The 27989-nt window shown below is 38.4% G+C and overlaps 1 protein-coding gene across 4 annotated transcripts; it reads left to right on the top strand.

Moving 5' to 3' along the window:
• Positions 1-165: 165 nt before the first annotated feature.
• bltp3b (bridge-like lipid transfer protein family member 3B) lies at positions 166-27989 on the top strand. Of its 4 annotated transcripts, XM_016495982.1 has the most exons (22): positions 166-404; positions 6571-6733; positions 9054-9092; positions 9500-9591; positions 9869-10058; positions 10273-10413; positions 11470-11640; positions 11821-12001; positions 12091-12174; positions 12265-12411; positions 13491-13600; positions 13747-13888; positions 14005-14198; positions 14985-16357; positions 17804-17884; positions 18176-18327; positions 18602-18756; positions 18916-19066; positions 24286-24542; positions 24760-24871; positions 25093-25253; positions 26873-27989. In XM_016495982.1, the coding sequence occupies exons 1-22, from the start codon at positions 361-363 to the stop codon at positions 27011-27013; spliced, it is 4281 nt and encodes a 1426-aa protein (XP_016351468.1). In that variant the 5' UTR covers positions 166-360; the 3' UTR covers positions 27014-27989. The 4 variants fall into 4 exon arrangements, with proteins under 4 accessions (XP_016351468.1, XP_016351469.1, XP_016351471.1 ...); XM_016495983.1 differs by lacking the exon at positions 17804-17884; XM_016495985.1 differs by lacking the exon at positions 25093-25253 and having other exon boundaries at positions 26873-26971.

The raw sequence follows: 27989 nt of genomic DNA, 5'->3' as shown, positions 1-27989 counted from the left end.
CTATGCATCCTTTGTGTTTTTTTAATTATATGTGTATATTTCTATAACAAACGCCATGACATGGAGTGACGTAAATTTCAAGACAGATTCCTATTGGCTGAACGGATTTGGGCGAGCCTCATTTTAATGGAGTGCTCCTGCGCATGCGCGTTTGTCCACCGACGCGTCACTGCGCATTCAACATGGACCCGACGGTGAAGAGGTAGCGGCGGACGCCTCTACGAGTCATGTTTATATTCTCCCATTACGACGCTTCATTATTCAGAGGAAAACACTCCGGTTGACCGGAGGAAACCTAAAATGTACAGCTTCCTAAATCTGACGCCCGTCCTTGGATAAGGGATTGATGAGATACCGGTCATGGCTGGATTGATCAAGAAGCAGATCCTTAAACATCTCTCCAGGTCAGAGCTGATCCCTTCCTGACGGGCTTTACATACATGTCGATGCTCGATTAACACGAATCGTGGTTTAAAGGCTGAGATGAGTCCTGCTGATGTGGCTGTGCTGGATGACACATGCTGATGGGTCATAACTGGGCTTTGACAGCTTGCCAGACAAAATGCTGTTGCACTGGGTTGATGTCAAAACACGCTTTGGGTGTCATGTCTCCAGCCAAACGAGTCTGTCTGCTCTCATCTTAATGTTGTTTTTTGCGGGTCAGCGTGATAGAGAGCGTGCTTTGTGGCTTGGAATCTTTTTTTTGTAGATTTCCTCTGCCTTGGAAACCACCCCCCTCATTCCATACAGACAGGTTAGATCCTTGGTAAGATTTAAGTGGATTCATGACATTGCATGACTGACTGACCCCATTTATAGTCCTGTGGTGTATCTGGTTGACACTTAAAGGTCAGTTAATCAACAAACAGTCTAGTAGGATGCCATGTAAACCAAGAATTTATACAAATATTAACAACTATGGGACATAAATGTAAGGTTTAGAGTCTGAATTTGGCATCTTTAAAGTTGGCATGTAAAAATAAAATCTGTTTTCCACATGCATGTTTTAGATTTTAGTGAGAATGCATATCCATGCATATTTTTAATTTAATTTTTTTTTTTTTTTTTTTTCATCATTTTTAAATTAAAATGTCATAACCGGATCTCCCAGGTGAAAGCATTAGACTTTTCTCTGGTTATGTATGCAGAACTTCTCCAGTCATTTACTTAAACATATTTTAACACATCGCTGCAAGCTCACATTCATTTGCCTCCATCAACAACCAATGCTTAGACCCGCCCTCCTTTTTTTATATTTTCTGATATGCCATTATACTTGGATGTACATCAAAACACAGAAGAAAAAATCTGTTGCTATTTAAGTTTCATCACAACTTTAAATCATAATATTGGCTGGGTGACGTGTCCCCTTGCGTGCCTATGGTGATTTAATTTCACCAGGCCTAGATGGAGAGAATTTGACTTTTTTTTTGTGCTAATCTCAGATTATTTTGGATATATTGGATTTAAACATGGTTAGTATTTAGGTATTGAAAGATGAAAAATCAACCACTCAATATATATTTTCTCATTTACTCACCCCCATGTTGTTCCAAATTTGTGTGGCTTTCACAAATGGAAGATACTTTGAAAAACATGGGCTTCTAAATCAACATTTAATTTTTAATACACAAAACATGGATCTGCAGGAGATATGTAGAACTTTATGAATGACAAGCATTCCAGTTCTCTTGAAATCTGTGGGACTTTTAAGGCCACGAATGATAACTATAAAGATAACTACAGGTGCATCTCAATAAATTAGAATGTCGTGGAAAAGTTCATTTATTTCAGTAACACAATTTGAGTTGAATTACTGAAATAAATGAACTTTTCCACGACATTCTAATTTATTGAGATGCACCTATATATTAGCATGCACAAACTAATGCATGGTAACTTTCTGTTTATTTTAAGTGCACACTACAGTTTTGTCATCTGCTGCTTTAAATGCTTGAGCCCATCAAATTTGGATAGATTTTGATTGGTTGTCAATGGTTTTGTCATTCATCAGCTAAAAAAAGTTGTTCTGGAAGCAATTCCAACAATATCGCTCTTTGGTGTTTAAAGTGGAAGAATGTGTATAAAATCGATATTTACAAAGAAGAAATGTAGTGATCTGACTGACATAATTGAACAGCCGCATCCCCAGGTGCATTTTCTGCAGCAACTGTCACTAACGGTGACTGTGTTTTAGCATTGATCAGCAGGATTGCAAGATAATTGACAAGCAACATGTGGCACTTTAGCAGCTTTTGGTCGATTGTTAATAGCAGTCTCTTCCTGTTGCGCCGGGACTCAAACAGAACCAGGACACAGGGTTTGTTCCACATAATGAAGCCAAGCTTTCACGTGAACTGAAGTGAAACTTAAAGAATCTCATTGGATTTTTTCAGCCTTTTTCATAATTTAGCCAAAAGAAGTTGGCTGATCTCACCTGTGCACTCAAGGCCTCAGAAAATGCTTGTGTACTTTCCCCTTGATTCACCCTTTGGTAGTTAGACTTGGGTGTTTTAGCTTATACATATTTTAGCTCTAACATATTTTCAAAAATGTAAAAATGTCTGAGTTGGTGGGTTGTCAAATGTCGACTGTTGAACAACTAGTCAGCCTTAAGAAGAGCTAATATGATTAGGCTGATTTTGCATCATAGACTGTATTGAACACGATGCAATAAACGACGTCTTTCTTTAGAATTAACTAAAACTTTTCAAATTGTTTTCATGAACTGATTTAAAACTCAAATGCAATATAAATAAAAGATTAAAAACTTAAACGAAAATTACATAAGTTGCTTTGGCAGCTAGCTGAAATAAAATATGTTTAAGCTGAAGTACTAAAATTACTAAAGCTAAAATTAAAATAACATAAATTAAGGTTAAATAGAAATATATTAAAAAAAACTAATTAAAATGTCAAAAGCACATAAAGTTGGAACAGATTTGGAGAAATGTAGCATTCCATCACTTGCTCACCAGTGGATCCTCAGCAGTGAATGGGTGCCGTCAGAATGAGAGTCCAAACTGCTGATAAAAACATCACAATAACCCACAAGTAATCCACATGACTACAGTCCATCAATTAACGTCTTGTGAAGCGGAAAGCTGCATGTTTGTAAGAAAAAAAATTCATCACTAAGGCCTCTTAACTTAAATTCTCTTCTGGCCAAAATTGCAGTCCATAATTCATAATAACACTCCCTCTGATGAAGAAGTCCATCCCTTGTTGTCCTCTCACATCAAAATCCACCGACATATTTGTTCAGAACAGTTTAGGACTGTTTTCACTTGTAAACCGTGCTTGATCTGTGCATATTTCTCACCTGATTGAGACAAGACAACTTTTTCGCTGGAGAAAGCAATATTTTGGATAGAGGACTTGTATTTTAACCGGAAGCAAAGGTTTGAAGTTAAAAATCGATGCATTTTTTTTAACACATGTAGTCATATTTAAATACGCACAGCAAAATTAAACCCATTAATTCAGGTTCTGCATACATGTTGTAATGTGTGAGTTCATTCTATGGAGCTTTGGGCATATTATGTGATAGTTGATGGTATAAATGGGTGTCTGTGCATCTGACAGTGTGGTCTTGTGCTGTTAGGCCAAACACCGCCCTCATATCAGTTCAAGAGTGCTGGTATCACTGGGACAGAATGTGTTGACTGTTAAAACACTGCTCGTTTTGTAGGAGGCTGGTTATAATTTTTCAATGGCATTTTTGTCATCTAGGATGGGGCAGTATGGTGTTTTACATCATGCAGTTGTAGAAATAAACTTGTAATTTGTACATGACCTTCTTCAACACTGAAATTACCTTTTAAAAGCAAATATAGTCTATTAGAACCAAATAAAGATGTATTTACCTGAGTTTTGCTAATAGATGATCCAGGTGTAGTTAAATTTGAGCCTATACCTGATGTCACCTGGCTGGCATCTGTCCGATCTCTTCACTGTAGTGACGGAGCGTTCTTAGGACTGACCTGATATCTGATATCAGAGAACGAAGGTAGGCCGTGTCTGAATGAATATTTAACTCTTCGCAGAGCAAGGCTACGTAATGCAGAGGCCATCAGACTATTCACATTTCGTTTTGAACTGGCGTGTCTGTGGGAGTTTTCACACTCCCTGTCTCATGTTTGGTTTAGTTTCACGCACAGAGTGATGAACTAGCCCACGCAGGGCTCGTTGCACAGCGGCGGTTTAATAATTCACACCACAGTTCTGTGGAGACTCAGAATAAAGGAAATTTGTCTGCCTCATCACCATTCAACTTTTTTTTGCTGCTTCCTCCACACTTCTTTCCATACAAAAATAAATCACAAAACAGTTTTATACAAGTGTTCATTTGCATTGTTTAAATATTTTTTCTTTTGTTTTTGTGTGTATGTGTGTGTGTGTTTAGTTTTCTTTGATTGAATTAAAATTTTAGCTTAATTGCATATAATTTTAATTATTTTTTAATTTAATTTATTTTTACTTTTTAAATTATGATTTAATTATTTTTATATATTTATACTATAATGTCATTATATTTTTAATATGATTTTGTTATATAAGTTTAATTTTATTTAATATTTTTATTCATTCTTTTAAATCGAATTGAATTTAAATACTTATAATTTTTAATTTATTATTTTATTTTTAATTTACTATTACATTTTATTTTAAATTGTATTGTTTTATTATATTCAATTTAATTTATTAATTATATTTATAATAAACCTTCATTTATTTAATTATTTATAATATAACAATAATATAATAATTACATTATTATTTTAATTACATGTAATTTTTTATTTATTTTATTTTTTCTTACTGCATTAAGCTGGGGCCTGTTCCATAAAACAAATTTACCAAATAAGCCAGGCTTATTTCAGTTAGTCTGACTTATTTTAAACCAAATCAACTGACAATAAATCAGACTAACTGAAATAAGCCTGGCTCATTTGGTAAACTTGTTTTAATGAAACAGGCCCCAGAATTATTAAAAGAGACTCATAGGAAAGTGCCACGGTTTCCGACCTTTAGACACTTTCATCCTTTCAGCCAGTCTTTGGAAACTTTTGTTATCTCTTCTAACTTTACCTACATGTAAAGTAGTTTCTAGGTTTCCAGGCCAGTGGTTACCTCAGTTTTAAACACTTAGTTGCCTCTGTATTTGAAACTTTGAAGTTATTGAAGTGGTTAGTGGTGTTTTGTCCCTCAGTAATTAGGCTTTAATAATCTACCTGTAGTTCTTTATATAGAGCTCTTTATTTGATTCTGTTAGAGTGAGATAGTTGTGAAACAGGATTAACCGGCCATCTAAGGGTGTTCTCTCAAACGCAGATTACACCTAGTCTGGGACCTAATTACACAGTTAACGGTGACTCTCAAAGGAGCAGTCATTTTTAGTCTAGCTTTTGGTTTAATCTGTGTCAGAGAGAACTGTTCGCTGCTGTTAAACTGCGACTGTGTGTGTTAGTGTGTTTAAACTGGGCTGAAGGTCAAATAAACAGGCCATCCAACATCTTCAAGCTATTCATGACACACAAAAACATTTTTTGCCCAGGCTAGCATTGACCTTGGCCACATCATAGGCTTTGAGTGACCGGTTTTTCCACACCCTGACCTGTTTGTGTCATTACCCTGCCGAGCGAAAACAGTTGAAGGAAATGATAACAAATGAGTTCTGTTATCAACCTCGGTGCTGAGAGCTGTGCGGAGAACGTTGCACTTTCAGGAACAATCTTAAACATTAACTGAAAAATCAATGCGCTCAGAAACAGAAGGTCACGGCCTCTGTGTGAGCTCTCCTCAGATTCTCTGGGTCACTGAAACCGATGTGCATTTCACTCATTGTGACTATCCATTGAAAATGAAAAGTGTGTGTGTGTGTAATTCAGTGAAAAGAGCTTTTTCTAGCAAGTAATGTCTTTAATCACCCATTACTGAACTTATTAAAGGGGTCATATGATGCTGCTAAAAAGGAACATTATTTTGTGTATTTGGTGTAATTAAATGTGTTTATGCGGATTGAGGTTCAAAAAACACATTATTTTCCACATACTGTACATTATTGTTTCTCCTCTATGCCCCGCCTTTCTGAAACGCGTCGATTTTTACAAAGCTCATCGGTCTGAAAAGCCAGGTGTGCTCTGATTGGCCAGCTATCCAGTGCGTTATGATTGGCCGAATACCTCAAGCGTGTGACGGAAATGTTACGCATAAGCATATTTTTTATGTATATATATATATATGCTTTTTAGTTTAAGCATATTTGAAACATTTCTCTCTCTCTCTCTCTCTCTCTCTCGCTCACACACACACACACACACACACACACAAACTCACACCTCTCAAGTGGTGGGTGGTAACAGCACAGCTCACCGGTCTGCTTGCTTGTAAAGCTGTAATTACAGTCAAGAGAAAGAGCCATTAAACCATAATGGAAAACTACAATGTGCTTTTTATTTATTTTGTTATTTTTATTTTTTTGCCTCCCTCAGTTTCTTCATTCATCTTACTGATTTTATTCCCTGATTTCTCCCTGTTCCTCTCTCTCTCTCTTTCTCTTTTCTGCAGGTTTGCTAAGAACCTCTCCCCAGATAAGATTAATCTGAGCACTCTGAAAGGGGAGGGCCAGCTTACCAACCTGGAGCTGGATGAGGAGGTTTTGCAGAACATGTTGGATCTGCCCACCTGGCTCGCCATTAATAAAGTCTTCTGCAACAAGGCCGCCATCCGGGTAAGAGATGACATCATCACCATGAGTCCCTCTGGCACCAGTATTGTAGAATCAGCTGGGAAGATAATTAAGCTCAGCTCTCTAGTCTTGTACTCGGTTATTAGACTGCATAGACAGTTATTACAGATTTTATTGTATAGGATAATATTGCCGTCGTGTAATACTCACTTAAAGATTACTCACTTAAAGTTTACTCACTTAAAGACTCACTTTAAAAATATAAGTTGATAACGTTACATGTAATCTTTAGCAAATCTCAAAGTGAACATTCATAAAGTACATGATAATGTTGTCTAAGTAAATTCACTTGAAGCGTTTAAAATTGTCAACATAATCATCATCATCATCATCATCATAAAATAAAAATATTGTTATTACTGTTGTTTTTATTACTTATTTTTATTACTTTTTATTATTTATTTTAATTTATTTATTTTATTATTATTATTCATTATTATGGCTATTAATAATAGTAATAATAGTCATAATATTTTGTCCTTGACACAATATTATACACTGGCTTTCATCATATTTCAAAGTATATAAATATATAAATAAAAATACATATTTTAACATCACTGCAATACACATAAGCAGAGTCTTTTGAAGTCACATTTGAACATATTGCTGCTAGTATTAATAATAATAATAATAGTTGAAGCAGTAGTAGTAATAAAAACAATAATGATGATAATAAAGTAATAATAATAATAATTATGATTATTATTACTGTTATTTTGTATTATTTATATTAGTATTATTATTTATTATTATTATGGCCATTAATAATAGTCATAATATTTTTTCTTGAAACAATATTATACACCATCTTTCATCATATTTATAAGTACATATTTTAACTTCACCACTGCAGTACACACTAAGCAAAGTCTTGCACCATATTTGATAACATTAGGAATCCAGACAGCAGGTTTGTGGTGAGGAAAGACAGTGACTGAGCTCTGTAATCTCAACAGCAAATCTATGACAGCACACTGACCACGCAAACCTCAATAGAGCAAAGACACAATGTTACTTTGAATGGCTCAGTATTGTCATAACAATGACTCGACAGTTGCAGGGAGCATTGTAGTAATTAAAACCTGACGTTATAGATGATGCTTTAGTTACAGGAGCAAACACCACATAATTTCCCTGTCTTGTTATTTCGGTCTACTGTATAGAGCTAAACCAAGACAGGCTGATCTTGTAGTTTTACTTTCTACTTCTACTTGAGCTTTTCCTTTCTCTCTTCTTCTTTCTGGCCCCAGTAGACCTTTCCATCCTTCACTCTGGCATCAATTATCTAGTAGTCTGCTGCAGTTTTCCACAACCATTATTGGCCATTCCTCCATTCTTGTCTAGACATGCTCAGCCACGTAGTTGTTTAATTAAACCTCAATGGATGTCATTGTGTGTATTGATAAAATACGATAGCCGCAGCTGTTCTGAGGGTCAGGGCCCTTGTGCAGCAATCTGATTGGTTAGATGAAGCTCCCGCCTGTATAATGACTGACAGAGAGAAAGGATGGTGTCTATGATGAACCTCACCAATAGATCTATCTAGCATTTGAAATGCTCCTTTTCCTATTCCTTTCCCTCTGTTCGGCTCCTCCTTTATTATTCCTCCCTATGATCTCCTAACATCAGTTTTAGTATATTTCAATGCCTAATATTCATGCTGCAGCTTTTTAACTCTCTACTTTCACATCCATATTCGAGTGCAGAAGAAATGAAATACAGCTTTTTTTATATTCTGCTCTTTAGAGATGAGTGCATGTGTGTTTCTTGTCCCCTTCTGACTCTTTTTAAGAGGAACGTACAAATTTCTCCCTCTGGCTGTGCTCCAGGTGTTTCTGAGCGCTCACTGACGCACACTGGAAAAAACTACTCTCTCTCTCTTACACACACACACACACACACCCACCTTAGAAGTTAAATTAGTGAGGGCCTTTCATTGATGCAGTGGTATTCATACTAAGCAAACCGGTAGAGATGATTAGATTTGAAGAACGTGATTTATGAGCCTTTCAAATATTCTCAAGTCGATTTTTGACATGTTTCACTATATTTCTGAGGGTGTTTGGCTGTCACATATATAGCCATAAAAGGAATACAATAAAGCCAATCTTTAAAGTGTGTTTTTATCCAGAAAAAGCAATGTTATTAACACACACCAACACAGACATGAGTGCACGCATCATATCTTAGCAAAGGTACTGCACACAGTGCCTAATTACAGGCTGTGTACTTTAATTATGAAAAACAATGTTGCATATACTGTAAATATATATTTTTCCTTTGTGTGTGTGTACACTAGATCCCATGGACCAAGCTGAAGACTCATCCAATCACTCTGGTAATAACACTTTATTAAAAATATTTTGTCTTTATTATTTCATTTAATTTTTTGTTTTATGTTGTTTTATTTTGCTGTTTTTTTTTTTGGTTTGTTTTATGTTGTTTTGTTTTTGCTGTTTTGTTTCACTGTTTTTTGTTTTGTTTGTTGTTTTGTTTCGCAATTTTTTTGTTTGTTTTATGTTTTGTTTTACAGGTTTTTTTTTGCTTTTTTGTTTTGTTTTTGTTGTGTTTCGCTGTTTTTTGCTTTTTTGTTTTATGTTGTCTTGTTTTTTAGTTTTGTTTTGCTGTCTTTGTTGTGTTTTTTGTTGTTGTTGTTGCTGTTTTGTTTGAGCCAGTGCTTTGATTAAAGGCATAAAAGACATTTTCTGCAGCTTAATTATTGCAACTGTAAATCATGTCTTTCAGTCTTTAGATAAAGTCATCATGGAGATGAGCACCTGTGACGAGCCTCGCCCTCCCAACGGCCCATCACCCATTGCAACAGCCTCGGGTCAAAGGTCAGTTTCAGTTGATCAGCTTTATCTGCCTTGATTTGTATCTCTCCTCTGCTGCTTCCAGTTTTTAATGGTTCCTTTTGTCATGGAAAACCTGGAGGTATATAAAATGTGCCTTGAAAAGCCATGTAAAAGATTATTTCTTTTTGTATTTGTTTTTGTTTGTTTGTTTGTTGTGAGAGCTAGATATTGCTTTTTGGCGAAAACTTGTTGTAGCGTAAAACTTGCTCGCAAGCCTAATATTATATGTTTATTTGTAATCTTATTTTCTCTTTGCCAGTGAATATGGTTTTGCGGAGAAGGTTGTGGAGGGCATCTCTCTCTCTGTGAACTCCATAGTTATCCGCATCAGCGCCAAAGCCTTTAACGCCTCCTTCGAGCTCTCGCAGCTCCAGGTCTACAGTGTTAACACCAGCTGGGCCACCGGTGACCTCCGATACACACGCATCCTGGACCCCACACGTGGAGAGGTGACGAAAGATACCTATGGTGTTGTGGAGTCTATGAGGTATGTGTTTATATGTTAACAACATGATTTGTTTTAGATCCTAACATTTAATGAAGTGAGCTGGCAGATACACACGCATCCTGGACCCCACACGTGGAGAGGTGACGAAAGATACCTATGGTGTTGTGGAGTCTATGAGGTATGTGTTTATATGTTAACAACATGATTTGTTTTAGATCCTAACATTTAAGGAAGTGAGCTGGCAGATGATCAGGATTGAAGCAGACGCCATCCAGAACACAGAACATGAGGTTGTCAGCGCCCCCATACGCCTCATCACCAACCAGTCAAAGATTAGAGTCTCTTTAAAGAGGAGGGTAAGGATGCACACATGCTCCTTTCACACCCTCAAACAGAAGCATATGGTTAAATGTTCAAAATTAGATCCAAATTGTCAATTTTTGGATCACTGTACTAGCATGTGTATTTTTGAGAGTGTGTGTAGCACTCATTCTTCTGTGGATCAGCTCTGAGCTCTGCAGGCAGCCGGGATACATTTCTCTGTTGGTAGTCTGAATATTGGCAGCTGATTGAGGGTTTTATTTTGGTAACATCCAGGCCTCACATAAAAACAAATGCAAACAAACTCTACATTTAGTACGGTCAAATTATGCAAGATTAAATGAAATGCAGTAGGGAGCATATTGAATATCTGGGCTTTAAATTCCTTCATAAACCTGGAACAAAATTTGTTTAAAAAAATGAAGTCAATAAAACATCATGATGTAAGAGGAATATTGAAGATTCTAAACTGTGTTAAAAATAAAATAAAAATAAAAATAAACAATATAAAGCTTGAATGCTGGTGTCATTAAACCAAAAAACAAATATTAAGACATTAAACAATATAATACAGACATACAACAATATAATATATAGAGCATAAATACAATTGTTCAAAAGTTTGGGGTCTCTTTTTTACTACTATTACTATTTTTATTAATTATTTACTGTCAGTAAAGACAAGTTAAAAAAATATAAATTTTTTAAATAAATGGTGTTCTTTTGAACATTATAATCCTGAAAACAAAATGTATCACGGTTTCCACAAAAATATTAAGCAGCACAATTGTTTTCAGATTTGATAATAATATGTTTCTTGAGCACCGAATCAGGATATAAGAATGATTTTTAAAAGATCATGTGACACTGAAGACTAGAGTAATGGTGCAGAAAGCTCGGCTTTGCCATCGCAGGAATAAATTTTATTTTAAAATGTATTAAAATTTAAAACAGTTATTTAAAATTGCAATAATGTTTCACTGTATTATGGTCTTGGCGAGCTAAAGAGACTTTAAAAAACATTACTTATGATTACTTGTGTGAGATCCCACAGTATGTGCCTCACGGCTGTATGTCCATGCTTTTTCCAGATAAAAGACTGTAATGTTATTGCATCAAAGCTGATTCTGATCCTGGATGACCTGCTGTGGGTGCTGACGGACTCTCAGCTCAAGGCCATGGTGCAGTACGCTACGTCTCTTAGTGAAGCCATGGAGAAATCAGCTGCGCAGAGGAAGAGCATGGCCCCCGACACCACACAGGTGTGTGCTTCTTGCCACTTCCTCGTCCCCTTCACTAATCAGCCACACCACCTGTTTGACTACCTCTTTTTTTAAATTTTGCTTTCTATTCTCAAAATAGTATTTTAGTGCCCCCTACTGGTTGTATATTTTAGTCCTAGAATTTACATTGGTGATGTGCCAAATTTTTGGTGTTTTTAGGTAACACCGGCGCCCCCCTCAGCCCAGCAGGTGCGCACACAGCAGGCTTCAGCCACAGCAGATCAGAGCGCTTCTATGGCACGGCTGTTTAACGCCTATGATGTTCGTGAGACCTCACACCACCTCCAAATCACACATCTTGACCTGCATATCTGTGACGACACCAATGCCAAGGACAGAGGTACCACATATGCGCACATTATACTGTTAACACCAAAGTGTGTTATAGAGTTTGGTGTTAAGCTGAAATGTGTCTTTTTCACTCTGCAGGAATTAATAAGAGATTTGATGGTGGTGCAATGCAGTTGTCCTTCAACTCTATCAGCGTAGATTATTATCCCTACCACAAAGCTGGTAAACTCCTCAAACACATTAGATTCTTACTGTAATAACCTGTTAAACAAGAATGTTCTGATTATGAAAACATCATTCTTTCTCTCTCAGGTGAGACCTGTATGCACTGGATGCATTACGGTGAGGCCACAAAGTCTCGTGAGACCTGGGCCCGTTCTCTCCTGGATGAGTTTAAGTCTAATTTGGAAATGCTCAAAAATGCAGTCAGTGGCCAGACCCAGAGCTCCCCTCAGCACGGTGAGAACGTCCTGCCCATTAACACACCTTGATTGGCTGATTTCATCTCATTGTAACTGAAAAACAGAAAATGGATGAATTTCATGCAACCTATCGAGAACATGTCTGGATCATATATAATAAGAACTTTTATTAAACCCATTTTCCCATATTACACACACACACACACACACACATATACATACATATATATATATATATATATACACAGTATCGTAGTACTGATGTATTGCCTTGAATTTGTGCTGACTTTAAAAATGTCTAACATTCGTATTATTATATTCATATTATTATTCATATAAAGGGATGCATTATGGTAATGAGAAGTTGTGTGCAAAATGTCATGAAAATAATGCAAAAATCAGTTTCATTCATTCATTTTTTTATTTGTTTGTTCATTTATTTTTAGGGGGGGATTTTGGGGTCAAATGTGATCCGGACACTGGTTATTTAATTGACAGCTATTAATTATAGATGCATAGATCTGGATATCTGCTCATCCAAACAATCGATATAGCAAGAATTTGTGACACTATTTTAAGGGCTCTTTCACAAAGACACTTTCAGATGACACTGACTACACAGTTATGGGTTGTAGTTCTGTTCATGGCTAACAAGAGGTCTTCCATGCGGCCACTGAAAGCATAGCAGAGTCTTTGTATAAGGGTCTTTAGCTAAAGTGTTACAGTTTTTAGCTCAATAGCATAGTATGGCTAATATTTATATTATATGAGTATATTATAATCATGGATATAATTTAGAATGTGTTGTGGCCATTAAGTGTGTCCTGGTAGCAGCTAACACCTGTCCTAGTTTGAGAGGTTTTTTGCGTAATGGGTTCTGTGTCCCCAGTCCATCAGTCGATTGTCTTAGAGGCGAAGGGTGGAGGGATAATGGTTAGGGAGCTGGACTCAGGCCCAGATGGCTTGTGGCCGCTCTCCCCCACGGCCAACTGCTGCTGGTGTCTGGAGACAGGTACCTCTCTGGTGTGCGTTTGAGGTGCCTCACAAACACATGGCTGCGATTTGTGCAGATGGTCCACTGTGTTTTTGATGTCTGAGTTTATGTGTTTCCTACAGGAAAGATCTCCACCAGCTCCAGCACTTCCTTCTCGCCCCCACCTCCACCGAGAACCCAACTCATGTCCAGCTCAATTGTGCTACGGATGGCAGATTTCAGCATCTATCAGGTTTGTATGGAAGAATACACATACAATATTTAGTCGTTTCAAATTCAAATGTGTTTCATCAAGTGCTGTCATCATTGACTGAGTAAATGATGAAATATTTATTAATAAGTCACCCTTTAAATGTTGATTGTTATGCTGTGTTGAAGGTGTCTACAGCAGACCAGTCACGCTCAAGTCCTCAAAGCATGATCTCCTGCAATAAGAAATCCCTCTACCTCCCCCAAGAGATGCCGGCTATCCACGCTGAATTCACAGAGTACTACTTCCCAGATGGCAAAGACTATCCTAGTAAGACAGAAGTGACAACCTCCATCATCAAAAGCTGACAAAATCAGAATAGTCACTTAATATCTCAGTTCAACTCAAGCATTCCATGAATTGACATGAATAAACTCTCTCTACAGTCCCTTGTCCCAACCTGTATGTGCAGTTAAACGCGCTACAGCTGGTGCTTGACTCTCGCAGTCTGGTTTGGCTCAATCTGTTTGCGCTGGACCTTCGTCAGAGCTTAGAACAATTTATGGAGCTGTACAAACTCAATGACTCACAGAAACCTGACGAGCATGTAGATATCAGAGTGGACGGACTCATGCTGAAGGTAGTTCTTACTTACATTGACTTAAACTGCACAGTTTAGCTTCATCTCTAATCAAATGGCTCGTTTCCACTGAGCAGTACGGGTCAGTACAGTACAGTATAGTATGATCCGGGACGGTAAACCTTGATCGGGCTTGTTTCCACTGCCAACAGTACCCTTACTTGATAGACGTGGTGTATGCCAGGAAGTAGTGATCGAAGTCATTCTCGTGCTAAGAAAAAAGCGTGACATTTTCTGTGTATGTGTGTGAAAATGTAAAACTATAAAATACACTTTTATATTTTTGTTTGCGCACTCTGATGTAAACAAGCCCAACACGCATAAGCATGGAGGAACGAGTGAAGGAGACGCTTCATTCCCCTTGTGTTGTCATTCCCCTTGTAGCACACACAAGTGACGATTCTCTGTCAACCAATCAGCATTCTGCAGTGAGTCTAGCTCCACCCTTTAGGTACCGAACTACTGTGCTAGGTACCCCAATGGAAGGGTCCCAAAAAAGTAGTACGGTACAGTTTGCTATTTTGGTACCATTCACAACTTCTAACAATGGAAACGGACAGAATTGCACACCATACAGTACTGAACCGTACCGCTTAGTGGAAACGAGCCAAAAGACACCTGAGCAAGGTATGTCTTAAAATTACCAGAAATTACAAGTGAGTTTGATCAGAGTTTAAGCTAAACTCTGCAGGGCAGTGGCCCTCCAGGTCCGGATTTGAGGAACCTTATTGTATTAAATTATTGTATTATAGTTTAATATAAAACTCTATGTTTGCATGTTTGTAGCTGGTGATCCCTGCAGACCAGAAGAAGACTCAGCCTGATCAGCCCCGCTCAGTTTCAGTACAGACCTCAGAGATGGTAGCCACTAACACACGTCACTCTTCTGGATGTACTCGGTCCAGTCTGGAAGCCCTCTTGCAGGCATTCCAGGAACAACCCTTCTTCACCTCTCTCTCTTTGTCTTTTCCTCGCTCCCAAAACTCCTTCTCTGTGCTGCATTCTGTCTTCCAGCGGCATGCTCATGAGCAGGACACACGCATTCATGATGTGTACCGGGGCCTTGCTCCGCCATCTCTCTCCACCAATGCCCTCAAAACACCAGCAGCCACTGACTTGTGGGCCGTGCATTTTTCCCAGTTCTGGGTGGACTATGAGGGCTCACGCAGTGGGCGAGGTCGTCCGACACCTTGTGTGGACTCCTTCCCTCTGACACTTTGGGTATGCCACCCTGCCCGATACACTCAGCACCATGAGAGGCTCAGAGCAGGCGTAGGGTCAGGCCTGTTGCCTCGCAGGGAGTCAGCAGAGATAGCCAGTCGTCTGCAGAGGAAGAAGCTTCTAAAGGAGTACTACAGCACTGATGCATCTCCCAGCATCACGCCAAGTAATGGCCTCCACAAACCACACTCTCTGGATGGCCTATTCAGCGACTCCTCTTCGTCTCTTTCCCTTGCTTCCTCATCCTTGTCCAGTGAAGTAGACTTGCACATGATAGTGCACGTTCAGAAGCACCTGAGTGCTCAGGTGAGCCATGGGCAGTATGTGTTTCTGCTCAGACTGCAAAATGCTGTGAAATCTCTGCAGCGCACTTTACAGCAAGATCTGGAGCAGTACGGCTCCAAGCGCCAGGGTCCCACGCAACCCTTCAGTGCCTGCGTGGGCGTGCTCATGAAAAGTGCAGAAGTTGCTCTACTCCTAAAGCCCATTCCCCAACCAGATTTAAACACCAGCCCCCTGGACTCAGACGTATCCCCTTCAGAAAGCAGGGCCACTCTTGAAGCCGGGAGTGAGGTGAGCGAGGGGCACGAGCGGCCCTCGGCTGCAGGAGAGGGTACTCAAAACGCGGATCAGCTCCTTTGTGCAGGGACACATGCCATCAACGCATCTCCTCTCCTTCCTTCCCCATCTCCTGCTCTGAGAAAGGCGTCTGTGGATGAGAGGAGTAGCGTGGTATCTGGAGGGAGGGTGCCATCTGAGGAGAAGAAGGACTTGAGAGAAGGATCTCCCAATGGGGAGGGCAACAGAACTGAAGCCAAAGGGCAGCAGAGTGAAACCTCACAAGGTGGAACCATGGTAGTAGATCCCATGTCTGACAATTCCTCCAGGGAATGGAACGACCAGAGTCAGGGAGGCAGGCTACCTCAGTCCATGTCCAGGTATTAATGTTTGTGTATTTAGAACACAACTCTCCAGTCTTTCCTGCTTTGTTTTTGGAAATTGATCATGCAAGTAGAGCTGCATAGCCATGTCTCAAATGCTGACATAAGCTTTTGCGGTCCACCTTAGAGTATACACTTTGGTACAAATAGGACCCTGCTCCTTGAGGACTACCTTGCTGCAAACTTCAGTTCCAACCCTGTTCCATGGCACTGGCCTGTAATGTTTGTCATGATGAACACCTAGCTGGTTCAGGAGTATTTGATTAGGGTTGGAGCTAAACGCTGCAAGAAGATAGCCCTCTAGGAGCAGGGTTAGCTACCCTTGGACTAGATGAGGGATGGGAAAATTTGGTCCTGCAGAGTTTAGTTCCAATCCTGATGAAAACTCGCCTCCCTCTAGCATTCTTGTTACCATAAAAGCATTGATTAACTTTTTCAGGTGTGTTTAATTAGGGTTGGAGCGAAACTCTGCAGGGCCAAGTTGCCCATCCCTGGACTAGTTAGTAACCCATGAAACCCTTTGAATTTCACCCTAACCCAGTCTAGACCAGGGAGGACACCTTCCTGCAGAATTAGTTCCAACCCTAATTAAACACACCTGAACCTGTTAATCAAGGTCTTTAGAATTACTAGAAATTTTGAGGCAGTTGTATTAAAAAAGGTTGGAGCTAAACTCTGCTGGAAGGTATACCTCCAGGAGCAGGACACCTCTTCCCTAAACATAACCTTAAACCTTGGTAGAAGCAAGACTTGCTATCCAGCCCAGGACTGGGCAGCACTGCCCTCCAAGGTCCACTGTCCTGCAGTGTTACTTTAGCTCCAGCTTTAATTGTAATTTTTAGAAGTAATCCTGAAGACTTTGGTTCGATTTTTCAGGTGTGTTTGATTAAAGGGATAGTTCACCCAAAAATTTAAAATCTGTCATTAATTACTCACCTTCATGTCGTCCCAAAGCCACAACACCTTTGTTCATCTTCAGAACACAAATTAAAGTATTTTTTGATGATATTCAAGAGCTTTCTGACCCTCCTTAGACAGCAATGCAACTGATATGTTCAAGGCCAAGAAAGGTAGTAAGAACATTGTTAAAATAGTCCCTGTGACATCAGTGGTTCAGTTGTAATGTTATGAAGCCATGAGGATACTTTTTGTGTGCAAAGAAAACAAAAATAATGACTTAATAATGTCAAGAATTTATTTTCTTTCTTGTCAGTTTTCGATGTACGTTCACAACAGTACCAGTGGTGCACTTTTCACCAGTGGGTGTAGAAGAGAAAATGTTATAACTGAATGTAGATGGGATTGATGCAGAAATAATGCCATTGATTGTTATGAGAGTATGCGTGTGTCTATTTGGGAGTAAAACCCAATGCACAACGGCTTCCTTGCTCTGAATGTGACCTCTGGGCGTGTGTGTGTTTGTTCAATCTCTCTCTTCCAAAGGAAGGGCAGTTTATCAGTGGTCTCTGACCTCTTAACTTCCACGCACAGCAGGTCTACCTCCTTATATTCCATGTCCAACATGTAAGACACCCTCTTTAGGACTCTGTGCCCATCTGTGTATGCGTGAATGTTTGTAGAGAAAACTGTGGTATCGTGTTTGTGATCATTTTACACTAGCTTGTCCTTCGTTGTGTTATGTGTAGGACTGGACGTGCGCAGAGTTTGCCGACTCTGTCTCTGACTGGTGTTTTGATTTTGCCAAAAATGTTTTGCTGTTGGTTTTTTTCTTCTTAGTATCATTTATGTAGGTACTAACATGCTCATCCACTCTCATGCTCACCATTTTCTACTTTTTGTGCATGTACTCTGCAGTGGTCGTTTGATTCAGGGCAAGTCGCAGTCGAGTTTCTCAGTGTCCTTTTCTAAGATCATGAAGAAAAGCCCTTCGCTACAGTCTCTGGATGATCTCTCCATAGACAGTTACTCACTAGAGGATTGTGACAGCTACAGCCTGCTGGAGAGAGGTACATGAGGTTTTCTTTTTATAACAGCGCTGTATTAGATTTATGACCACAAGGGGGCAGTATTGTAACATCTATCTTTTTGTGCTATTTTTGTTCCATTGATGGAGCAATGCTGAAAATTTCTTGATAACCAGAAATGTATTCAGATTTTCCATTTAGCACAGGCTAGACATCAGGCTCAAATGTGATGGGCTATGCCACTCACTATGGCTCTGGATATGCCGTTACACTCTCTTGTTCTTACCAAATAATACACAAATGTTTTTTGTTACAGATGACGTATCAATCTCTGGTTTTAAGGAGGTTCTAAATGAACAGTTTTCCACAGAAGGGACTAATGTGACTCTCGCTCAGGAGGCAGATGAGGCCCAGTCACCTGACGCCATCAGCGCTGCCTCACAGAGCATAGATGAACCCACGAAAGACCTTGTAATAAACCCTTTTTATTTATTCTTTCATTCCCCTTTTTATATCATGCTCAACTTGGTTGCTGAATGTTAACTTTTTCTCTTCTCCTGAATGAAAACAATGTGATGATGCATCTATTAGTATCTATGTATAAAATATCTGTATTACATGCATTTGCAGGTGTCGGTGCTGGTTTTGAAGATTCACTCGGTCTGCTGTTCTCTGGATCTGAAGGGTGATGATACAGCAGTTGCTCTGGAGGTAGGACGGATCCGACCCAACCAGCTCGGCAACGTCAGTTTGCGGCAGTATCTTAGCAACCGCAGCCTGGGTAAGACTGATTGACACCTGTGTTTGTTTGTGTGTGTGTGTGTGTGTGTGTGTGTGTGTGCAAGCGTTGCTGTTACACCTGATAAATACTTGCTGTTTGCGTTTCTTCAGGTTTAGTGTCTACAGCATCAGTCGCTCAAAGTGGTGAAGGTACTTTAAGTGTGTATCTTCATATGTTTGCATAGTGTGTGTGTGTGTGTGTGTGTGTTTGTGTGCGCATGTTTGTGAGTGTAGATTCTGTCTGTGAGTTTGCATGAGTCTGAGTTGTGTGTGTTGTGTGATCACTCTTTCACCACTTTTTGTGTTTAGAGAGAACACTACTGTTCAAAAGTTTGGGTTCTGTATGTTTTTTTTGTTTTTTTTTAAAACAGTCTCTCTATGCTCACCTAAGCTGCATTTACAGCATTTAATCAAAATATACAGTAAAATAGTAATATTGTGAAATATTATTACAATTTAAAATGACTTCTTTCTATTATTTCTTTTATTTTTTATATATATATATTCCTGTGATAGCAAAGCAAAAATTTCTTGTCTTCAGTGTCACATGATCTTTCAGAAATCTTTCTAATATGCTGATTTGGTGCTCAAGGAAGATTTGTTTTATTATTATCAGTATTGAAAACAGTTGTGCTGCTTAATATTTGAGTGAAAACCATGATGCACTTTTTTCAGGATTCTTCAAGCGATTCAATAGAACAGCCTTTATTTGTACATTTATTGTTTTTAACATTGAAAAAGTTTTACTGTCACGTTTGATAAATTTAATGCACCCTTTCTGAAAAAAAGTATTAATTGCTTTCAAAAAATAAAATAAAATTACTGACCTCAAACTTTTGAACGCTAGCCTACTGATATATTTTTATAAATGACTAGTCGGTGGTTGTGTTCGTCAATAGAGAAAGATGCTAATAGCCTAATAGCTAAAGCATCTATCATAGATAGAAACTATCATAGCCCTCACTAAAATGAGTCTTATTGACTATTTATAATAATGTGAACATTATTAGTGTTAACGAATTTGATTCAGTCCAACAATAATTCTCCTACTTATTATTGAGAGTGCTGTATTTGTTACACAGCCAGTGCATTGATGGCTTATAGTAACAGTGCTAAATTTAGATGTTTATCTTCTAATATTAAGCTTAAGCTTTTTTAATATCAACATGTAAAATGTAGCTTCAGTGCTTTTAGTAGCAATGTTTTAAAGGGATGTTTTAGAGAAGCAGTTTATTGGAAAGAGTTTGTTTGACTGTCTCTTTGACAAGCTAACAATATGCAAAAGCACAACACGCTTTCAACGCACAACAGTCCTCTCTGAGAATTTGTGCTTCTGATATGAACCCCTTTAAAGCACCTTGGCTGAAAACATTTAGTCAGTTGGTGGACGAGTATGTAAATAAGAGTTTTTTTGAAGCAGTATGGTAGGGTTGTGTGTGCTGTTATGTGAATTATAATAGAGCATTTTTCTCGTTCACTGGTCCCTGCTCTTCGCTTTCCTCCTCTCTCTCTCTCTCCTATAGCTGCTTTGGTATTGTGTTGTCGTTTCTCTACTGTCACAGACCACTGTGTTCTGCAGTAGCAGAACTGCTGGTTCGGGAGACTTTGTACACACATAAACAAACACATACAGCCTCTCATCTATCTGGGCTGTTTCAGAGCACTGCCTCTTTCCTCTCCAAGGATTAATCTCTAGGCTTTTCTCTGATCAGTTTCTCTTGACTAATTCTGCTTGCCTCTGTTTTTCCAGTCTGTTTCTCTGTTTCAGCTCCCATGTTCTCTATTTTCAGTTATTCTCACTTATTTACTTTTTCCTCCTGCACTATTTTTCTTCAGTATCTTCACTAGGGAGAAAAAGTGCTGCGTTTGCTTGTTTTATTCACAACTGTTCAGGGAGTAATCAAAAAGTTCAGTCAGGAATGACAGGAATACCAGTGATCGGATCGCTTTTTCTCTTTGTAATGGGGTCTGAGCCTTTCTGACTCCATCATATTCACACAGGATGTTGAACGTGTGAAATGCGATAGTTCACCCAAAAATGAAAATTCTGTCATTAATTTGCATTAATTGATGCCAACCCCTCAGAGGACCTCAGATGATGCCAACCCTGAAACAACATACAGAACTACCACATTTTGCTATAAGTTTGATTGCATCATATAATAATTGCTGTTAATAGTGTTCATCGTCTGTTTGATTACGTCTTTAATTGATTTTTCTGTACATTTCTGCCATATGTACATTAACTGACAGTCACCACTGATAAGCTACCACTAAATATTGTAGAAACTTAATTTGCTGTAAAGTTGCTTTGCAATGATTTGTATCGTGAAAAGCTCTGTACAAATAAACTTGAATTGAATTGAATTGAATTAATTTCTCACCCTCATGTCATTCCAAACCGTAAGACCTTTGTTCATCTTTGGAACACAAATTAAGATATTTTTGATGAAATCTGAGAGCTTTCTGACCCTGCATAGACAGCAACACAACTGACACGTTCAAGGCCCAGAAAGGTAGTAAGGACGTTGATAAAAATGTCCATTTGACATCAGTGGTTCAACCCCAGTGTTATGAAGCTACAAGAATATTTATTGTGCCTGTTGTGATGCTCTCATGAACGTGCATCAAAGACTGACAAATTGTTGAATAAAGTCTTTATTTTTGTTTTCTTTGCTCAAAAAAAATTCTCGTAGCTTCATAACATTACAGTTGAAACACTGAAGTCACATGGAATATTTTAATGATGTCCTTACTACCTTTCTGGGCCTTGAACGTGTCAGTTGCGTTGCTGTCTATGCAGGGTCAGAAAGCTCTCAGATTTCATCAAAAATATCTTAATTTGTGTTCCGAAGATGAATGAAGTTCTTGCGGGTTTGGAACAACACGAAGGGCTGAATTTTCATTTTTGGGTGAACTATCCCTTTAACTCTCCTTTCAAGAAATTGAAACTGAACTTTATGCACATGGACAAAAGTTTAGAGCCACCCCTATCTTTTTCTACAATATTATAATTATAATGCACTACATAAGAACTTGTTTGTCATGTATTAAAGTGAATTAATTCAAATTAATTGATTATAATTGAGTCATATCAATTCTATTCTATTATAATTAAATTATAAAATAGCAATTTCCAATATTATTCAGATGGATATTATATATATATTCATAGGTTGGAATTCGTAATGATTTAAAAAAAAAATCTTTTATTCAAAAATATATCAAAAAGTCAAGTTATTTATGCAGAGAATTTGTATTAAACTCTTAGGATTTACAAAAGCACAAGGTACTAAGTTTTTTTGGACATAATGGCCATAGTGTTCCTTGAAGTGCTTTGGAATACTGCAAATACCACAGAATATAAATATGATTGTCATCAGTATATACCGCCATACTATGTTAATACCATCTGCTACAATCATCTTACCACTGTAATGCCACAGTACTTTTGTAAGGAGCCATCTTGGTTGCCTATTCTGTCTCCCCATTTCTTTACTCTGTTATATCTCTTATTTAACAGTTCTGCTGAATGAGCATCTGCGTTAGGTGTTTTTCTCTCTATTCTGGGCAGAGGAGGTGAGGATGTTAATGCAGTCTCAGTTTCAGAGCTGACGCTTCTCGAAAGCAAGAACATGTAGGGCAGCCAGTGAAGTATAGTAGATAGCGTGGACTCCTCTGCCACGAGACCCTCTGGGACCGCTGAACTGCACAGCTCCGATATCATTTGATGTATCCTTCCTGCCCTCTGCTGTAGGAAATTTCAATGAATTTCAATGAGATTTCTATTCATTACCGCAGGCATTGTTGCGCTGACATTTTGGATTCAATGCATAATTTAAATGCAGGGTTTCAATGTTTTGGATTTGTCTATTTTTAGACCGGTGGCTGTCTCCCGTGTCTTGCTTTGCTGTCTGGTTCCACAGCCTGTGCAGTGGGCCCTCGATTTCCACTCATTAGTGATCCATTGGTTTCCTGCATGACTGTGTACACATTCATGTGTCCTCGTAGTTCCAAGGCTTATTGCATTGAAGAGAAACATGGAGTAACATGGAGTAGATGGTGTTTTCATCATGTGGATCTTCATTATTATCATGTGTATTTTGTATAATGGCATCTATGCTGAAATATAAAGGGGCGTTCACACTGACAGTGATCTGCGGTTGGAATGATTCATTAGCAATGAGAGCAACAGGAACTATAGTTGAAAAAGTTTAATGGCATGTAAATAATCAGTGATACATTAGGCTATCCAGCAGCAGGAACACTTACTATCGGCATAAAATTTCTTGCTGCCTTCAAGTGCAGCTGATAAGCTTGTATCTTTGAGTTTGGCATTCATTATTATGACACTGTCTGAAATACTTGATTCTGATTGGTCAATCGCAGTATTCTGAAGTCTGTTATTCCCTGATTAAGACTGTTGTCATTAGAAATGCTGTATAAACAGACCACTCCTATCTGAAGACAGCGCTTCTTTCATGTTTGTTGTATCACACCATGGACTCATCCTCTCATTTTAGCCAAACACAGCTGGTGCCATCTTACAGCTTAGTTATAGTTATTGATTGTATTGAAAATAAAATCGGAGGACTTTAGTAATAACACTACTGTAATATTATTTCAGTGTTCTTGCCAGGATGATTGTTTTTTACATTGCAATTGATTATTAGATAGGTATGGATACGTTTTTTTAAACTGTTTTATCTCAAATCCATATTTCATGTCTGCTTAATTATTTATGTGGTGAGAAGCCATGTAATAAGTGGTTCTCATTTAAATGTTGATTTTGTTTGAACTGGTTCATTCATCTTGCCTCAAAGCCATTTTTCTTCATTGAAGCTTGGCGTTTAGTGAACTAATAAAATATTTAAACTCAGTAAAATCAATATTTTGTGTCTAGTTATTGACTTACAGTTTATGGCAAGTAGCCTTGTAACTAGTAGACAAGTATACACGCCCCGTATGACACTAGCAGCTTGTGTATCACCTAGAATTCTGAGTTTAATACTTGTAAACATGACTTTGCTTGGTCATGTGCTCAGAAATCTTAATTACAGTTTATCTCATTTGAAGAACACATCTGTCAGTTTGAACAAAGCATTTCATGGATCCAAACACAGAACCTTTAAACCAACAGAACATTTATGGCACAAGTCTGTTAGGGAAAATATTAGCACATTACTTAATTTCTGATATTTGTCAATCTTTCTCTCCTAGGCTCTGGGTCAGGGTCGGACCCCAGCACGGTGTTATTAAATCCAGAGGTGCAGGTGAGGCTGGAAAGCGGCCCGGGAGCTGCGGTTCACTCTCCTCTGGCCGAACAGAATGGCTTCCTGCAGTGCCGCCTACAGGCCTTCAGTGCCGACTTCCTCATGACATCACTGCGAAACCTCTCTCTCTTCCTGGAGGATGACTCCGCCTCCCAGGTTCTCCCCATGGAGATCACCATCAAAGATACACACGTCAATCTGAAGGTACTAGACATTCTCTTTTTTCTTTTCTGATACCATTGTGTATGTAGTATTAACATGATATGGATATTTAATTTTTTAAATATCATGGTTATCACCAGTAGCAATGTTTTGGTGCACACTATGCATGATTGTACACAGCTCCTCAGTTCCAAAACCTAATGAGCAGCAATCCCAGAATGCACCAGCATGTATGTACTAATATATGTGTTTAAATCAGGATGATGGTCCCCGTGACAATGCGTCAGAGCCAGAGGCCACGCCCATCGCCGTGCATATTCATAATCTTCTTATTCATCGCCAAGATGATGGCTCATTCAGCATCGGAGGAGGTTATTCATGTCCCTTATTTCCTGTTTTTCTCTTCCTGCTACCTCCTCCTCTCCTAAACTATAATTGTTCCTTATAGCATAATTTCCCCTCCCTCTGGCACATGCATGCACTCTCTCTTTTACTTTGAAGTTTGCCTCTATTTTGAATTATTTTGAAATAGGATTAAACCTCAGGAATGCACGTATTAAACGCATCCCTCCCCCTCTCTCCCCTCGGACAGCTGAGCATTCTGCGGACTCAAAGCTTCAGAAGGCGGGGCCTGTGAATGACAGCAGGCTCAGTTCTGTCCCTGAAGTTCCTGTAGGTGTGGCCAGTGAGCCGAAAGCCACTCAGACTGCACCTCTGTCACCCACAAGCCCCACCCCCCCAAGTAGAGAACAGGTACACAAAGAACAACTTGCGATATGTAAATGATTTTTGCATGATGTAATGCATCACAGGGTACGTCCACATAATGCTGTAAAATTGCAGCTTTATGTGAACGTTTCAGTTTGCGATCTAAATACCCATGTATGTTTGTAAGCCTTTAACGGTGATGCAAGATTGCTGTTTTTGACTTGGTTTATTTGCATTTTAAAGGGATCATTATTAGAAAAAATACAATTTTCTATTTTCTATTAAAAACAATTTTGTGCGCTGTCAAAACATACTGTACTATTAAAAAAAAAAAAAACTCCAAACTTCCCCAATCCAAAAAATAATTTATTGAAACTAGGCTGCAAAAAATGGCTTGTTCTGAAATATTTCGATTTCTGATGACAGAAAACTCACATTTACATGCAGTTACACATCAATAGCCCCATTTCCATTAACCTTCAAATTGTGCAAATTGAAATTGTGAATTGAAAATACACCCAATGGAAACGTAAATTTCGCAAAAAAATCCCATATATCGCAAAAACGTTTTTATCGAATTTTCAGGCAATTCGATAAAGAAATATTTTCAAAACTGCAATGGAATTTTTTTCACATTTACAGGTCATCTGGATTACATAAAAAGTCACATGATCATTCTTTAATGTAATATATACTAAAAAAAAACACCTCATATGTGGCCGCTTACACAAGTATTGACTACACAATGCTTGTATAAGGGGCTTTCCTTGCCATTAAAGCTTGGATAACCCCTTATTTACACAGCACACGTCTACGGTGCATTATGACTCCAGCACGGCCACTGGAGCTGATCGCGGCCACTCAATGCTCGTGTTTATACCAGCCGCGCCGTGGCAAGTTTCAGAAGCGACTCTCTGAGCTGCTTTGCAAAAGATGCACACCTGCGTCTCCTTCAATTAAAATTAATGGCTGGTGCGGTGGGTGCGATTATACGTAAATCTACTAACATCCATCGCCATGACTTATCGTGAGAGGAAAAATGTCATTTTAGTCGCATAACATTGGTTAATGGAAACGCTGTCATTCCACAACAGTTTTTATCGACATATATAAAATATCGCAAAAGTTTTGCGCAAACCTGAAATGGAAACCTGGCTAGTGATGCCTTTTTGGTGTCTCACCCAGTCATGGTGATGTAAATAATTCAGATAGATGCTGTTAAAATGAAATTAAAATTAGTTAAAGGAATAACTAATGATAACTGTAAAAAGGTGTAGCACCTACAACTCTGCATATTCTTCTGAAAAAAATCCAATGTTAGTAAAATATGACTTGTATGAGAGTTTATTTCTAACAAGCCGCCTGATCATTTTAGTCCAACTTTAACATCTGTGTAGCACATACAGAGAATGTTTACACAAGTCTCACAGTAGTACTTTTTATTATTTTTTATTTGTTTAATTATGAGGGCCAAATAAAGTGTGTAGAAAATGGTCAAAAGCTTGACTATTATTTATAAGTGGACATTAGGGAAAAAGTAAAATGATAAAAAATATAACCCCTCAATTATACAATGACAATTATCATTCAAGCAAAGCATATCTAGGCTGATAAACAATAAACACTTTGTGTGCCAAGCTAATGTTTTTTTTCCATCCACACAGCTGCTCATGGAGGAGAATGAATGCTTGAAACTGGAGCTCTCCAAAGCCAAGATGGCGCTAGCGGAAGCCCAGATGGAGAAAGACTCTCTCCAGCATCAAATGAAGACCCTCAAACTCACCAGCGGGGGCAACAACAGCTAGTGGCAGTGCATGTGTGTGTGTGCATACAGGACTGACACCTGCCACAGGGGGGCAGCAGAGTGCTTGGAGGGGCCCTGCACCATAAAAAATCCCAACTCTGCAGCCGAGAAGAGGATGGTATGTGTGCCGTGACGGTGATCTCACCTCGGGATCTTAAAGAACAGTGTTCTTTACTATAGTATACACACAAAGCTTTAGCATCAGAAAAAATCAAGTGAAAAACTCTTCGGGCAGCCTGTGGAATTTCACAGATGTTTTGTTGCTCTCTTCCTGTTTTTATTATTTCTTTCACTTCATTAATTTGTGTGTCAGCGAGCATCCCTTAAATTATCATGGGAAAGTGTAAACGTGTAAACTATCTCTCTCTCTCTAACCATTCTTACCCTTGACCTTTAACCCCAGTCTTACACACTTAGTGTCAGGGTGTGTGATGTTGAATGTCATATCTTTGGAGGAATGTCTTAAAAAATTAATTTGCACTGTTTCGAACTCTTTTGTTTAACAATAACTAAAAAAATTATAATATTTAGTGATTAATACATTTATGATTATGTATAGTAATTGTGATACACAAGAATGTTTTGTTAATAAGTGCGATTTAATTGGTGGTCAAAATTTACCTTCATTTTGTTAGCTTCTCAAAAATGGGAATATGTTTTCAGAATTATGTTCACAAACACACTACAGGATTTGCATTGCACGACTTGATTTCTCTTACTATATGGACAGATTTTGTGTTTTGCAGTGCAACACTTTGATATTAGTTCAGTATTTGCAACTAAAAACATTGTCATTCCATGTTTGTCTTTTTATGTGAATATTTGCACTGCAACAGTCAAAATATTAGTTTAATTATTAATTTACAGGGGTTGTTTCTGTTAAAATACCATTCAGTCTGAACATGGAATGTTTAACTGATGCTTTGTCACATTGTTGATCTGATTACCAGCTTTTCTGCACAAAAAAAACAAACAAA

Source organism: Sinocyclocheilus anshuiensis, unplaced genomic scaffold (assembly GCF_001515605.1).
Source record: "Sinocyclocheilus anshuiensis isolate Anshui unplaced genomic scaffold, SAMN03320099.WGS_v1.1 scaffold538, whole genome shotgun sequence".
In the NCBI taxonomy this organism is placed as follows: Eukaryota; Metazoa; Chordata; class Actinopteri; order Cypriniformes; family Cyprinidae; genus Sinocyclocheilus; species Sinocyclocheilus anshuiensis.
This window is presented reverse-complemented; position numbering and strand designations above follow the sequence as displayed.

Bases quoted from the DNA above. Each gene is read 5' to 3' on its own strand.
- bltp3b (XM_016495982.1), top strand. From the start codon at position 361: ATGGCTGGATTGATCAAGAAGCAGATCCTTAAACATCTCTCCAG. The intron at 13,889-14,004 runs GTAAGACAGAAG...CTCTCTCTACAG, and splicing joins AGATGGCAAAGACTATCCTA to TCCCTTGTCCCAACCTGTAT. The intron at 24,872-25,092 runs GTTATTCATGTC...CCCCTCGGACAG, and splicing joins CTCATTCAGCATCGGAGGAG to CTGAGCATTCTGCGGACTCA.